The sequence below is a fragment of the Paramormyrops kingsleyae genome, chromosome 3 (assembly GCF_048594095.1).
Source record: "Paramormyrops kingsleyae isolate MSU_618 chromosome 3, PKINGS_0.4, whole genome shotgun sequence".
Classification (NCBI taxonomy): Eukaryota; Metazoa; Chordata; class Actinopteri; order Osteoglossiformes; family Mormyridae; genus Paramormyrops; species Paramormyrops kingsleyae.
The window spans coordinates 4,838,488-4,852,998 of NC_132799.1; the positions used below are offsets into that span (position 1 = coordinate 4,838,488).

At 46.5% G+C, this 14,511-nt stretch overlaps 2 protein-coding genes across 5 annotated transcripts in view; one reads left to right on the forward strand and one right to left on the reverse strand.

The window, feature by feature from the left end:
• LOC111835740 (son of sevenless homolog 1-like) overlaps positions 1-3,407 on the forward strand; it is a 36,121-nt gene extending 32,714 nt beyond the window's left edge. For both annotated transcript variants that reach the window (XM_072709461.1, XM_072709462.1), the window contains one exon: positions 50-3,407. In XM_072709461.1, coding sequence (XP_072565562.1) covers positions 50-529 — 480 coding nt within the window. In that variant the 3' untranslated portion in view covers positions 530-3,407. The remainder of the gene's footprint in view (positions 1-49) is intronic.
• arhgef33 (Rho guanine nucleotide exchange factor (GEF) 33) lies at positions 1,426-13,728 on the reverse strand. 3 transcript variants are annotated; one of them, XM_023796197.2, is made up of 16 exons: positions 13,515-13,728; positions 13,380-13,428; positions 12,480-12,523; positions 11,764-11,928; positions 11,215-11,336; positions 10,690-10,823; positions 9,348-9,536; positions 8,803-8,929; positions 7,509-7,641; positions 6,942-7,049; positions 6,658-6,750; positions 6,311-6,453; positions 5,904-5,984; positions 5,032-5,818; positions 4,679-4,827; positions 1,426-4,382 (listed from the first exon to the last, which is right to left on the reverse strand). In XM_023796197.2, exons 3-16 carry the CDS (start codon positions 12,507-12,509, stop codon positions 4,256-4,258), a joined length of 2,388 nt encoding a protein of 795 aa, XP_023651965.2. In that variant the 5' UTR covers positions 12,510-12,523; positions 13,380-13,428; positions 13,515-13,728; the 3' UTR covers positions 1,426-4,255. The 3 variants fall into 3 exon arrangements, with proteins under 3 accessions (XP_023651965.2, XP_023651964.2, XP_023651966.2); XM_023796196.2 differs by lacking the exon at positions 13,380-13,428; XM_023796198.2 differs by lacking the exons at positions 5,904-5,984; positions 13,380-13,428.
• Between the last annotated feature and the right edge of the window lie 783 nt (positions 13,729-14,511).

Consider the following 14,511-nt stretch of genomic DNA (forward strand, 5'->3'; position numbering starts at 1 on the left):
GTAAGGAGATCCTCAGTCTCGCTGCCTTTGTATCTCTTCCTGCTCTTAGATGATGTCAAAGCACCTGGATAGCCCCCCCGCTATCCCCCCCCGCCAGCCCACCACCAAGGTGTACTCCCCGCGCTACTCCATGTCGGAGCGCAGCTCCACCTCCGAGCCCCCGGACAGCCCCCCCACGCTGCCTCCACGAGAACCTGTTCGAACCCCGGACATCTTCCCCAGTCCCTCCCTCACCCTGCAGCCGACCCCCCAGGGCCTGCGTAACGAACCCGGCCAGACGTTCTTCTCCAACTTCAGCCCCCTCCCGCCTCAGACCCCATCGCCGCTGGGACATCGGAAACATCTCCCCTCCCCGCCCCTAATACCCCAGGAGGGTGAGCCCCTACCTGGAGCCACGGGCCCCCCCGTGCCTCCCCGGCAGAGCGCCTCCCAGACCATTCCAAAACTGCCGCCTAAAACGTACAAAAGGGAGCCTGCGCCCATTCACCGGGACGGACCCCCCCTGCTGGAGAATGCGAATTCCTCCTAGACGACAAAGACGGACGGGGGCTGGCAGGTATCGCAGAACCTTAACACTAAAGACCGCAGAACACCAAGAGCGAAGCAGAGGAAGTCCAGTCAGGGTTTTACCTGAAACCTTTTTCGAGACGCTCAACATTCAAAACCTTAAATTCAAGACTTGTCCTTTTTTTTTTTTTTTTTAAAAGGGGGAATTATGGGGACACCCTGTCCTGGGTGTTTTGGACTAGTGTGTTTTTTTGTTATTGTCCATTGTTAGGGTTTATTTTGTTTGTTGGGTTTAGGCCAGTATTTCCCAGCCCGGTCCGCAGGGACCCACATTCGCTCCGTGTTTTTTGCTCCCTGCCAGACAATCCACATTTTTGCTCTCACAGGTCCCAGCCATGGGAGGGAGCAAAAACCTGGATTGTCTGTGGGTCCCCGCGGACCGGATTGGGAGACACTGGTTTACATGAACTCATTTCAAGAGACTGCCTGGTGAGGCCATTCAGAGCACCTTGGCCAGCCGAAGCAGACTGCACTTTGCAAAAAGCAACTCTGAACAGACTCCATAACCATGCAAACACACACAACTAACGTGAACTGCTTTTCCATTAAATGATGAATAAAGCCAATTTTAAAAAATGATGAAATACGATTTGGACACTTAATGCACTAGGATATCGCTTTAAAAAGACTTGGTAAGACAGCAGGCCGAGGCTAAAGCCATCACAGGAACGTGAAGCAGACTGATCGCTTTTTCCCAGTCCTCCACTGAACCGAGTGCAAAATGAGGTCTGGCAGTCATGGTGTTTAGCGAATGTAAGACTTCGGTTTTATCTGATGAGCAGTTTGTGCCAGTAGACCCATAGTACCCACCCTAAGGTACCCCCCCGCCGCACCAAAGAGGTACTTTTGGAGCAGTCAGAAACACAAAGTGATTTATTTTATTTTTTTTTACTTTTCACAAAGGTATGTAAAACATTCTTAAGGGAAAAACGGTGTTTTTACCACTGTGTATGTTTGAGCTCTGCAATTAGGGTAACTGCTGTGCAAGCGTGATCTTAACGCCATGGGATGAAGAGATATTTAGTCTCCACACAAGCTCTTGCTGCTGTTGACGGCCGGTCTCTTGCTAATAGGATTAATATCCGGGGGTCACCATAACCGGGACGCACCAGCCCGACTACAGACACGAGAATGATTCAGGTTTCATAAATGTTTCATCACCTAAGGGGAAGAAGGTTTGATTTTAACCAATGTAAGAATATCCCCCTCCACCCCCACCAAACATTAGCCATAGCAGCATTAATGTGTCCTGTTGATGCTGATCCCGGTTATTAATCTACTACGACAAAACATCTTCGTTATTTGACTTGCGCCTTTTATGTCTCCGCTGTGTTTTTGTTTTTTTTTTATGCATTTTCCCAGAATTCATAGGGTGGACAGGTGGCATCCAAACATGCTCTCGCAGGGAGAGGCTTGGACTGTCAGGCCGGTCATGTCTGATGTCGAGTATTTCCATCCAGCCTTGTTGCTGAGGGGTGTCATAGATCCTCAACATCACCTCCCATCTCTGTGAAAGTCAGGTCAGGCTTAAATAGATTATGACACCTAGAAATCACGGAGCGTTCCTTTGCAAAACACTCCAGTCTTCATGCCTTAGTGCCTACAGGCTAGTCAGCATTCAAGGCTAAACATCATCCGTAGCATAATTTGTTCCAAATTTAGAACTGGACTGATCAGCACCCTACTCATGCTTGAAGTATTTTTGACAAGAACTTCGTGGGCAAGAACCATACAATGAGCATTTCTGATTGTTTATGGGAGAAACGTGATGTTCTCAAGGATCCAAACTATAATTTACAAGGCGACACACAGGAGATGGAACTGACCTGTTGATATGCATTGCTGTCATGAAGTACTTCAGAAAAATTAAGCTAGTAACATTCGGAATTATTTATTTTCGCACCTTTTAACTTCATAAAAAAATCTACTAATAGTAACAATCGGCATACAAATGCGTAGAGCACATACCTTGCATACATTTTACATGTTGTCTGTAAAAGTGAAAAAAGCTGAAGTAAGCATTACATATTAGATGCCCTATACATAAATGCCTATGTAGTAAAGACCGAATTTAGCAAAACCATTCCATCCATACATGATAGCTGGGAAAGCACTGAGTGCTCCCATTTGGATGATTCCGATGTTTAAATCAAAGTGATTTTTCTTTCGGGATTGGAAAAGGGAACATGAAGTGCTGCTTTTTCAGGCTCGTGGCTGGGCTTACGCATTAGCTACCAAATGTGCCTTTTATTTCATGTTCATATTTGGGGCTTGGTCAAAGAATATTTCAAGGGGTGGGGTCATCTTCAATTTTCTCTGGATTGCTAGGCCTCGTTGGCACTTAATAGGAAATTGCCTTAGCTTCCAGATTCTCTGATAGGAATGAAGCCTTGTGAAGCCTTGAGATAAGGGAGGACTGTAAATGTGCATATGTTTAGTGGAAATGTGTTGGCGTATTTGACTTGTGTGAGTTTGTTCCCCTTCCCATCAGCTGGCTCAGTCCTTTCCTTTCTGGGTGACAGAGAGAGTTGGTCACGTCTGTGTCGTTGACTTTTGACCTTGTGTGTTTCTCTCCCTTCAAACCACAAAGGTGTCCCCCCCCCGGGGTGGTAACAGTATTCTGTTTGGTACAGAGAGAACAAACGTCACTCTCACTGCGGTGTTCATAGCGTGAAGAGACGGCCTCGACATCAAGCAGGAGAAGCTTAGAGTGCAACTAATCAAATATCCTCAAGTTGTTGAAACACAAGCTACTTGAACTGTAGAAAACCAACAAATTCCATGATTGTATTTTCAGGCTTTTAAATCTGCAATTAAAAACTGATTTAGTGCAACATGTACACTGGGTCCAAGCCTGTGACATTTTCCTTGATTTTACCTTGTCATTAAACTATTGATGTTGCAGCATCTATAAGCTCTCTTTGAAAACATTACACAAAATAGCAAAAGAAGTTCTCATCCAGCTATAATCAGTACCAAAGATGATGTATGACTATTTATTGTATATGCAGTGCTCGAAGTGGGCTGATACTCATTGGTACTTAGTACCAGCACCTCTTGGTTTTTCTCTTCAGAGTACCGAGGAGTACAAGGGGAGTAACGGCGCCTGGTACTCGATGGCAAGGGGAGTAACGGCGCCTGGTACTCGATGACAAGGGGAGTAACGGTGCCTGGTACTCGATGACAAGGGGAGTAACGGCGCCAGGTACTCGATGACATGGGGAGTAACGGCGCCTGGTACTCGATGACAAGGGGAATAACGGCGCCTGGTACTCGATGACAAGGGGTGTAACGGCGCCTGGTACTCGATGACAAGGGGAGTAACGGCGCCTGGTACTCGATGGCAAGGGGAGTAACGGCGCCTGGTACTCGATGGCAAGGGGAGTAACGGCGCCAGGTACTCGATGACAAGGGGAGTAACGGCGCCTGGTACTCGATGACAAGGGGAGTACTGGCATCTCTTTTTCCCCACTTTAAGCACTGTATTTGTATAACCATTATGTTCACTAAACATGCTTTATGCAAACAAATCTGAGAATGTTGGGTAACTAGTCACCCGGACACAGAAGGAAACGCCATTAAGATGGGCCAATGATGTTCACACGCAAAGCACACCCTCTTGGGCGTTCACAATGGCCAGGGTTTGTCGTACACAAATGCAGATTCACCTGCAGGTGGCACTGTGGTGTCACACTGCTGTTCCTCTGTCAATGTTCCCTAGACGTCCAGCCCTCGGTGTCTTTGTGGCCTCGTGGTCGCTGTGAGCCTGGGACTCTGACTTCTCAGTGCCCTTGTCCTTGCTGTCGCTGCCAGACCTGAAACCGAAAGACCAGCAGATTTTGCAGATACTGCAGAGGTTGTTAGGGATGTTGGGAATGGGGAGGGGAAGGGGGGGCAGGAATTCATCTTCTGTTCTGTTACACCACCCTCAGCCCACATTCTGGATGGTCAGACTCATGCTGGTTTTTGAATTAACAACGTCACTAACATAATGTAATTAAATAGCTACATTAATTAAATAATGTAATTAAAAAGCATTTTCTTGAGGCTAGGTGAGAGTTAGACTGAGGCACTCATATCTTATCATTAAAAGGTCTCTGGCAAGTCTCACTTTTTTTTAAAGAGCTTCTTGAAGGAGCTCCTGAAGCCACCTTTGTGGTCCTGCTTACGGCTCCTCTCGCTGAAGGCAGTCTGGCCGCTCTCCTCCATGCTGCCTGTCCATCTGGACTCCTCTGCCCAGGAGGGTTGAGCCCCGCAGTCCTATTAAAGGGCATGTAGGTTAGAGCCAGATCCCCTCTACAAACTGCCCGTAAGACTCCCAACTGCCCGTTTTTTCCCATTGAGAATGATCTTCCTGGAGCAGGAAACATGATTAGGAATTTGTACTAGAAGTGATTCATACGCAGTTCAGACCCAAGAAACATTTTAAAAAGTAGATGTTTTATAAGGGTAGAGTGTTGTCACCTTGTCGTGATCTCTGCAAGGCTCTTCCTCTGTCATGGTCCGGCTGTCGACCTCCAGTTTCTGCAGGGGGCCGACACTTCTCTGGAGCTTACGGCTGGTGGAACCTTTGCTGGATTGGCGCTCCAGTTGGGCGTGCTGATGGCTGCTGTGTGGGCTGTGGCTTTTCAGGGGGCTGAGCTCAACAGAGTTGCCCCTGCTGTCGGCAGCGATGGAACTGTCCAGCTGCAGCCCGTTCAGCGACTTGCTCTTGCACTGTACGGCCTGTAGGGAGCGATGGCGTGACATGCCAACCTGATCCTGCAAAACACAGCCACGGCCAGGGTACCTGTGACTTCCGTCCTGGTTCCCCCTGCCGGCATATGGCTCCTGGCCGCGGTTCTTTGGGCAGCGGATGAAGGTGATGTCTACACTAGAGTCTGAGGAGGCACTGGAGCAGTTGTCGAAGAGCGGGGCATTGTGGGTGGACTGTCCTTCCTCAAAGAACCCCACCAGGCTTGTCCCGTCTGACATGAGAAACTGGCCTGTGGCATCCGCCAGCGCCGACCCTGTTAATCCATGCTTACAGGGTATTGGATCCGTGTTGGGGCACTTCCGCTCTGTTTCCAGAATGCTATGAAGAGCAGAACAGTTGAGCTGGGGGTCTGCATCCGGGGCAAAGAATAAGACTGGCAAGGACCCCTCGGGGGACTCAGGGCACTGGTGCACAGCCTCCCAGTCCTGGAATCGCTTACGCTGCATCTGCTCCAACAGCTTCTGCTTGCTTCTCTTTGCCTGGCTGGTGTAGTGCCTTGGAATGGAGAAGACGGAGAGAGGAGCTGTTACGAAGGTCTGAGAGAGAGAGCGTGAACGGTGCCACGTCACTTTGGGCTTACGGCAAGGCACCGCTGGGGGAGGCTGGTTCCTCTGAATGGATAACGCAGTCCACCGTCTTGATGAGCGGTTTCATGGCCGACCTGCACCCCAAAAGCCACAGTGGCTGTTTCATTATAAGGACTGTACTTTATTCTAAAGCAATGTCTCTCAATCCAGTGTTCAAGGACGCCCCAACAGTCCACAGTTTTGCTCCCTCCCAGCCAATCAAGAAGAACAAAAATCTGGTACTGGTGTGTTGGGAGCTGGGAGGGAGCAAAAATGTTATTGTTATATAATGTTATATATATCTTAAATAGAACCAGTTTTTTCCATTATACACCTTTTGACACTAACAGGGGACCAACTGCACCTTAAAAAGGTACCACAGATACTTGGAGGATCTTCCTCCATTGAGTAGGGGCCTCACCGCTCCTTCCGGTTCTGTGTGAGGAGCCCCTCGTTGTGCTGGAGCAGGTGGCTGTACTGGCCTATGAAAGCCCTGAACCTCTGGATGCAAACCAGCAGCAGATAGTGGTCTGGGTGCTTGGAGTCTGTCTGCTTTAACAGGTTCTGCAACGACGTCAAGTTCGAGTCAGTGTTTGTTTTTTTTTGTTTTTTTAATCGAATTCCTCATAACCTATGAAGACCACTTAGTACTTCTATAACTAAAGATCTGTTTCTTCAGTCTCATCTCTGTATCTTCAGCAGCAGACCTTATAGAGGCATGTTCCTGAACATCAGAGGACACTGGAGCTTTCCAAGCATAAAATTCACCTGAAGAAGGATGAGGTATTCTGGGACGCGCTGCACAGGTAGAAGGAGCAAGGTTTGGAGTGGGGGTTGATTTTCATCTCCAGTGATGTCACCCTGGGATATAAGTGTCCCGTAAAACACATTTTGCTTCATGATTAAAAGGAAATATAATTAAATCAAACACAGCCAGCCTGCAAAGGCCGGGCTGCACACAGCAATATCCAGTCTCAGCGGCTTCATGTGACTCTGGTGACATGTGACTAGAGCCAGAAAATAAAAGCCCACTGAACATCATGTGATGTTACCTGAAAGAGTGTGGTGGCTTTGAGGGAGGTGGCACTGTACACGCTTACTGCAGATAGGCACTCGGGGAGTTCCTTCAGGTAGGCCACGTAGGAATCTAAGAAATCACTCTGCACGGTCGACAATGATGAGAAAAATGCTTGGCGGTTAACAGACGAAAGTGGCCACAGAATGAAATGATTGCAGGTTCTGGAAAGTTCACGTCTTATCCTGAAGTGCTTATTCCATATGACAGGCTTTCAGTGACCTGCTAACCTCACTGACCCCGACCCCCCCACAGATCCACCCAGTGCTTTAATAGGTGCAATAATACAGCCCTGACCACAAAACAGCCCCGAATGATTGTTTGATCTTTGTGGGGTTGATCCTTCTGCTAGAGGCTCCTTTATGTTCCCTGTAGAGGAACACCTGCCTTATTTAGGTTCTTAGATCAATATGTGCTTAACTAATCTGGGCTGAAAGGTTCTCGGGTCCCAGCCTCTCTTGTTTCATGGCTACCCATTGCGGGGGGGGGGTCCACTTTCTACCCCCTGCTCCTCTGTAACATCAGCCCCCCCCCCCCCCTTCACCTCTGTGCTGGTCAGCCTCATGAACACGTCTCCCATGATGCCTTGCCACTGACACCTCAGCACACGTTCCTGGAGGACGTGCAGCAGCTCCAGGTGCTGCTGGATGAGGAAGCGTAGGGAGCTGGGGAAAGGCCTGGGGGGTGGTTAGGGTTAGGGGGGGAGAGACGGGGGGCAGGAGTGAGTCATCCTCTCATAAGCTGAAGGGCATTACCCAAATACGATGACAGCGCTGCTGACCAGACCAGGAATTTTCCACACAAAAAGCTTATTGATAACACTAGCAATGGTTGTATGGACACCACCCACGGGCTGTGATGTGGGGGTCAGAGAGTTACATTAAAACGTGTCACCCCCCCATCACATGCTTCTCAGATGCCTCTCACCGACATGACGGTTTATTCCAGGGAAGACAAACAACTAAAAGCACACAATAGGACTTCTGCAAAACTGCATAGACGGGAAAAAGGGTGGGTCCACTTCCTGTCTGTACAAACAGGGGCCCCTGGGGGTTAAATGACTGTTCAAAGAAAGGTGCCAGAGTCTGTATAATTGCCGGCAGATGGAAACACAAAGACAGATTCATTCCCCTCCACATACTGAAGAATAACACCGGGCTAAAGGGATTTGGCCTGCTTCTGTTCATCTTAAACTTAAGTGCAAAATAATGCGTAAATTACTGATCAAATGGAATGAAATGAGGGGGTGTTTTTGCTTTCAGGATTATTCTCAAAGCATGTTTGGTACCCTCGTAGGAATTAATACAGTGCGGCTCTGCGTTTGAAGGAAATGTGATTACTTTGGTCTGAAACGCCGGTGCTTTTGCTAGTAATATCTCACAGCCACATTCTCCTGCTGCATTTTCATGTAAGAGATTAATTTTCCGACCTGGGTAATTTTTCAGATAATTCTATTTGCACCCCCCCCCTATTTAAAGGGGACCACTTCAGTTCAAGTCAGTTTAGTGTTTGATGAAAAACACAAAATAGTGTGGGGGCATGGATTAAATTACAAAATTGTGAGGGGGGACACCTCTGCCTGCACCTGTATTTCACACACTAATGTTTACTTTTTGCAGTATATTTTTGTTTCATGGTAAATGTTTGTTTGTCTGCACTTCAGGTACCTTGCTGCTGTATGCATAAGAATTTCCTTGTGGGATCAATAAAGGCTCCCTTACCTTGACGGCCCCCTCAGTACCTCAGTGCACATAACCTTGAACACAGTAACCGGTACTTGTGTGCTCGCCTTTCTTCATCTCGCGCGTCCCATTTTCCGGAACATTCCCCATGCCTACCGCTTGTCCTTGACATGAAGGGCCTCCGAGCCGTTGAATGTGATGTTGGCCTTGAGCAGCACAGACAGGTAGGAGACGTACAGCCTCTCTGACTCCAAGAGCTCCAGGGCGGTCATCCACCTCGCACCTGCCCCCCACCCCCCGCCCCCAAGAACACTGTATGAGAATGGCAGTATGAGAATTCATCAGCTGATGAACGATCAGCCGGCTCTGATCACGTGATAAAAAGGTGCTGAGCTTTATCACCAGGAAAATAAGATAGTGACCTTTCAAATCAACAAATAACACTGAAGTTTATACAGAGGCTTATATAGGACCAGCGGTGCTGTGGATTCCTGTTACATCCAAATCATATTCTAATTCCTTATCTTTTTGATTATTAGTCGTAGAACTAGGTATCATTGAAGCAATTCACAATAGTTCACAGAAGTGCATTCGCCCAAGGGTACAACAGAGAACCCCGTGCTTTAATTTGAACCTGCAGCCTTTCTGGTCCCGAGCCCAGATCCCCGCCTGCCGTTTTGCCCCAGCGTGGCCTGGCTCACCGTTCTCCTGGGTGTCCGGTCCATCGGTGGCATCCTTGCTGTCCCTGTGCTCTCCCCACACCGGTGACGGGGACACGCCCCGCTGGGCCCGGGGACTGCCCACGTCCTGCTGCGGGCTGCTGGTATCTGTAACCAACGCCGTACAGCTGTGGCTGTCTTTGTGGGCGTGGCTTAGAGAAACAGCCTTTCCTGCGATGGGGAGAGACGTTTCCTCACATTAAAATGAACAGCTCGGAAGTGCTTTTGTCTAAAGAAAACATTATTTTTGTATCGGACTATATCCCATATAAATATTTTAATGCCACTATTCTGCCTAGTTGGACAGCCAACTCTATGATAAGATGCGATGAACTTTACTGATCCCAGAGGGAAAATCTTGTGCATATAGCAGCAAAGAATGTAAAGGGCATATATGAATACACAATTTTTGTTACAGTTCACTCATTAAAATAGTGCATTCCAATGGTAATGGGGAAAACATATACTAAATGTATCCATAAAAGGGTGTCATGTGACTGTGTGGGCAGCACTGTCTCCTCCCACCTCCAGGGGTGTGGGTTTGAATCTCAGCCCTGCTCTGTATGTGTGGTGTTCACATGTTCTGCCTGCATCTAGTACGTTTCCTTACACAGTCCAAAGACATGCAGTCAGCCTACATAAAAATGCCCATTAGTGTGTGGGCAGGGAGATTCTATTTCACACCGGGTTAAATGGCTGGCATGTGACACGGCTTGATTTTGTGCAATGACCTACTTCTGAAGAATGGATAGGACTGAAACAGGTGAGAAATGTGCTTCTGCGTAATTGATGGGTTATGCATAGGTGCGGTTAGATGCTAAGGCGGCCTGCTAAGCCACAAGATGGATCCAGTGAGTTACTGACAAATGAGAAAAACGTGATTTCTTTGCTAGCGTTAATGCCATCCAAATACATTTGGACAAAGAAAGAGCTAATTATCAGGTAACTAATGTTTTTGACCAACATCAGAAAAAGAGCTGGAGGGTAATGTTAAATTCAGCAAATACTTTTCAGAAATATGCCAATGGAGTTCCCACACTTCACCACATATTCGTCTGTAATAACGTCTTTGCAGATATTATGAGTTTATCCAAGTCTACTTGAATCTAGAATCCATCATGTTTTAACCCTTATGACTAATGATCAGGATAAGATGAATAGATGGAATCACATTTTGTAATTTGTAGTCATAGCAATAACATTACTGCAGATTGTTCTCAGGTTATAGTTTATAGGACGTTCTTCATCTCTAGCCCCCCATTTTTACAGAAACATATAATTCATCCATGGTTGGTGAACATGCCCACCAGGAAGGACGACCTACCAGGGACGGATGAAGGACTTCTCTGGGAAGAACCGTTCGGGAGGCAGGCGAGGTAGTGATGGAGGACGCTGTGTTCCGGCTGTCCAAGGGGCCACCGAAGGCCGTCGGCCTGGACATCATCCCTGGAGGCTCTCCTGTGGAAGCCATCAGAAGGAAGTGGGCACCCAGCTGTAGACTGTAGAGTCATAAGGGGCTTTTCCACTGCATCAGGTGCCGTACTTTTAGTACTTTCCCTCCCCCCCCACCCCTCATCATGATGTCCAGACAGACAAAGAAATGAAAAAAATCTCCAACCAGCTATTGTGGCCCTTGCAATGTGAGAATTGCATGCTCATAACATGGGATGCTGGTATTAATATCATTACCGAATGCCCCGCCTCGCCTTGTGATGTCATTCAACAGTGGTACCAGTTCTTACGCCAAAGGAAAACCAACACCTCGAAGTACCGAACTTTTGGTATTTTTCTGAAGTAGCTAAATCATGATACGTGGTGCAGTGGAAAAGTGGTGTTAACTCTTATCTACCTCTGCTGAGCAGAGAGGAGCTCCCTGCCCACCTCCACCTGGAACAGCTCCAGACCCCGATGCATCTCCATGTTCCTACCGTTGACCTCCTTCATATGAGCCATGGCAACAGTCAGGTCCTCCTGCTCGCGGCCAGAAGACAGGAGAATGGTTACCATAAAGACTATCCTTACCTCCAACAGGATTTATGTTGACCTGTAGGTTCTGGACCAGGTGGGCAGGTTTCAATTCTTGTTAACTTCATGTAAGGGATTATCCAGCTAATTTAAGGTGTTCACAGGTCTCCATGTTTGTATTCTGTAAAAACAGCTACATTCTGGCCCGTCAGCCTGTGTGATAAGACCTGAGAATCCTTTTCTCCACATTGTGGTGACGTGGCCCCATGACACCCTGCTCAGTTGTTAATGATAAAGGCACGAGTCCATATTGTCCACCAGGGGGCCCCCTCCTGCACTAATGCTAGCAGATGGCTCCCAGACAGTGGGACAGTACCAAGCGTTCTCAGTATGTTGCGAGCTAATCGTAGCGTGCCCTTCCTGGAATAGGTACCTTGAAGGTGTTTAACGTGTTCTTTACGCCCAGTATCTTCTCGTCCATGTCGCTGTGGTAACTCCTCACCCGCTCCTCCAGGCTGCCGTCCCTCAGCTGGAGGCTGGAGAGGTCCTCGATCGCCCCCATCAGGCCAGCCTTCAGCTCGGACACCATGGCCTGCAGCTGGGTTTGGGGCAGGAGCGCGGAAAGCAGACCAGCAGACCAGTAATGGGATACAGGGCAGCGATGTAAAAGCAGTAAAACATTAATTATCACTATAAAAGCTGGAATGTTAATCATCAATGTAAATCATTGTCTTGAATCATATTGCTGTAGTTGTGCACACCATATTTTTATTTTTAATAGTGTCTTCATTTTTTTGTGGTCATCTGGGTCTTAATATATTTGTTTATTGCCATCCGTGTTCTTGCCAATGTCTCTCATTCATTACCAGTGTCGTCATACTGCTCTTCACATGTAGATAGAGAGATTAGTGATACATGTTAAAATGCCCAGATTCAGCTGCCCAGCCCTATTGCTGTACACCGGACACACGATCATGTGAACGAGCTCAGCAAGCAGATGAAGGCGAATTTGAGGGCGTGTGTTTACAGCCCCCGGACTGAACAAAGACCCGAACAAACCCCAGTATGTCTGAAACACATGAAAGGTGCCTCGATCTGGGATATAAAATTCATCATTTGTGGCTTTAAATGTAAGCTGTGTCCATCTACCTTAGCAATCTGCAAGGTCACCTCCTCCATGTCGTTGTCTTGGTCTAAAAAAAATTTAAATGGTCTTAGTAATCTCCCTCAGATTTCGAAAAGGAAGCATTGATTATTTTGCCAGCAGACTGAGGCAGTTTGAAAATATGACATATTAAACAGCACCCAGTGTTATCCTGCTAATGTTGCAAGACAGAACCGTTTTATGAAAGTTTAGGCTGAAACAACAAGTTAAACAGTTAAGAAATTAAGTAATTGTGTTGCAAAATGGAAGCCAGCTGATGGATATTTTCATTTACTTATTTACGATGTAATGGAAAAGTCTTTGAAAAAAAACAGTCAGGCTGCTGTTTTTGATTTAAAGAAAAACATCTTATGAAGTCCTAAATTTATAAAAGATAATGGCAACATCTCACACGGCAAGTTTGTAAAAGATGTTGACATGTGTAAGTAGAAACCCAGCAGCAGGGAAACTCTTCAATGCCGGATTGTTGTTAAAGACAAAAAATTCATTAATTCATGGTAAAACAGGAATGTTACAGTGGCTGAAGCTGAATTGCATCACAAGCGGATATTTTAAATGTCTGCTTATGCATATCACTACTCCATATTTGACCTCTTGCTACACTGACATTTACAAAAATGTTGCAGCCAAGATGAATCCTCTACACTAATTTGTTCTGACAGTCGACCACAAGTAAAGCACACAGACTTCGCTCATGCGTTCTAAAAGAGTTAATCAACGGATCGATGGATACTTATTGGTTATCTTTCTTGTAGAAGCAATGTTAACAGTGAGTATATTTGAGGCTCCCTGGAGGACAAACACTAACTGGATGTTTCCAATGTAGCTCATTATGCCTGAAAGTTGTTTGTAAATCATCTTAGAATTTCATAAATATTTCATACCTGGTTATAAAGATTTCTGAAGACTTCAACCCTAGTCAAGTACGAATTCCTTAAAAAAACAATAAAAAAATATAAAATAACTGAGGGAAAAAACAATTAGACAGGTGTAGGACAGTCCTGGTGATGCATTCTTACCTTCATGTTCGCCGTTTTCCATGGCAGCCCAGCGCCTGGGCAGAGCTCCTTGCCCCTGTTCGCCCCTGTTTGGGAGTTCTGCCTACAGCCCCGCCAATATCTCCAATTTACCATGTGAGTTTGATGATACCTCCCACAAAAGGGACCCTTGTTGTGCAGTGAGCGATGGGCGGCGGGGGAAGACGCTGAGTGCGACACAGCAGGGAGACATGTCACCACCTCCCCCCAGAATGCAAAATGATCACTTTTTTCCCCATTTCCTTTTTAAGCCAAGGCCTAATTCAGAATTGGGCTGACAATTAATTAAACCATTCAGCAGGTGCAGCAGAGAGTACTCAGGAAAATTAACCAGGTAGCTGGGATGCATTAATGGTCATTAAATGACTCTCTATTATATACTATCTGCTCTGTTTTTCTGTTCTAGATGTTTTCATGGAGTTAGAACAAAAACAAACATGTGAGACAATCAAAATCTTCCATAAATATTGCCCATGTCCATAGGTAAAACTATTTCCTCCAGGAGTAAACTTTATGGTTAAGATAAACTCTCTACTCTCTCTAAATACTATGTTTATGTTTTATAGCCTAAAAAAATACTTGCTTTCTTAACCAATATCATGTAATCACAGTGTTGGGCATTTCAGGTCCAGAAGCTACAAATCCAGATCAGGATTTTGTTTCTAACACCCAGTTGAGTACTCTGTGACTGTGACTCTTTATGCTCAACTGGTTGGTAGAAACAAAATTTTGGGCTGGATTTATAGCTTCTGGACCTGAAATGCCCAACACTGCCTGGTTCCTATATGCCTGCTTGTGGCTCTTTAATATTAAAAACCGTTAAAGTTTAACCCTTAACCAAACATTTATTAGCAAAGGTTGGACTCAAACCAAAGCAGTGTTCAACTGTTGAAGAAACCCTGACCAGTACATACAATTATATATATATCCTTAAAGACTCAGCCCTTCCACAGTGAACTGCAAAGCTGGGACCCACTGT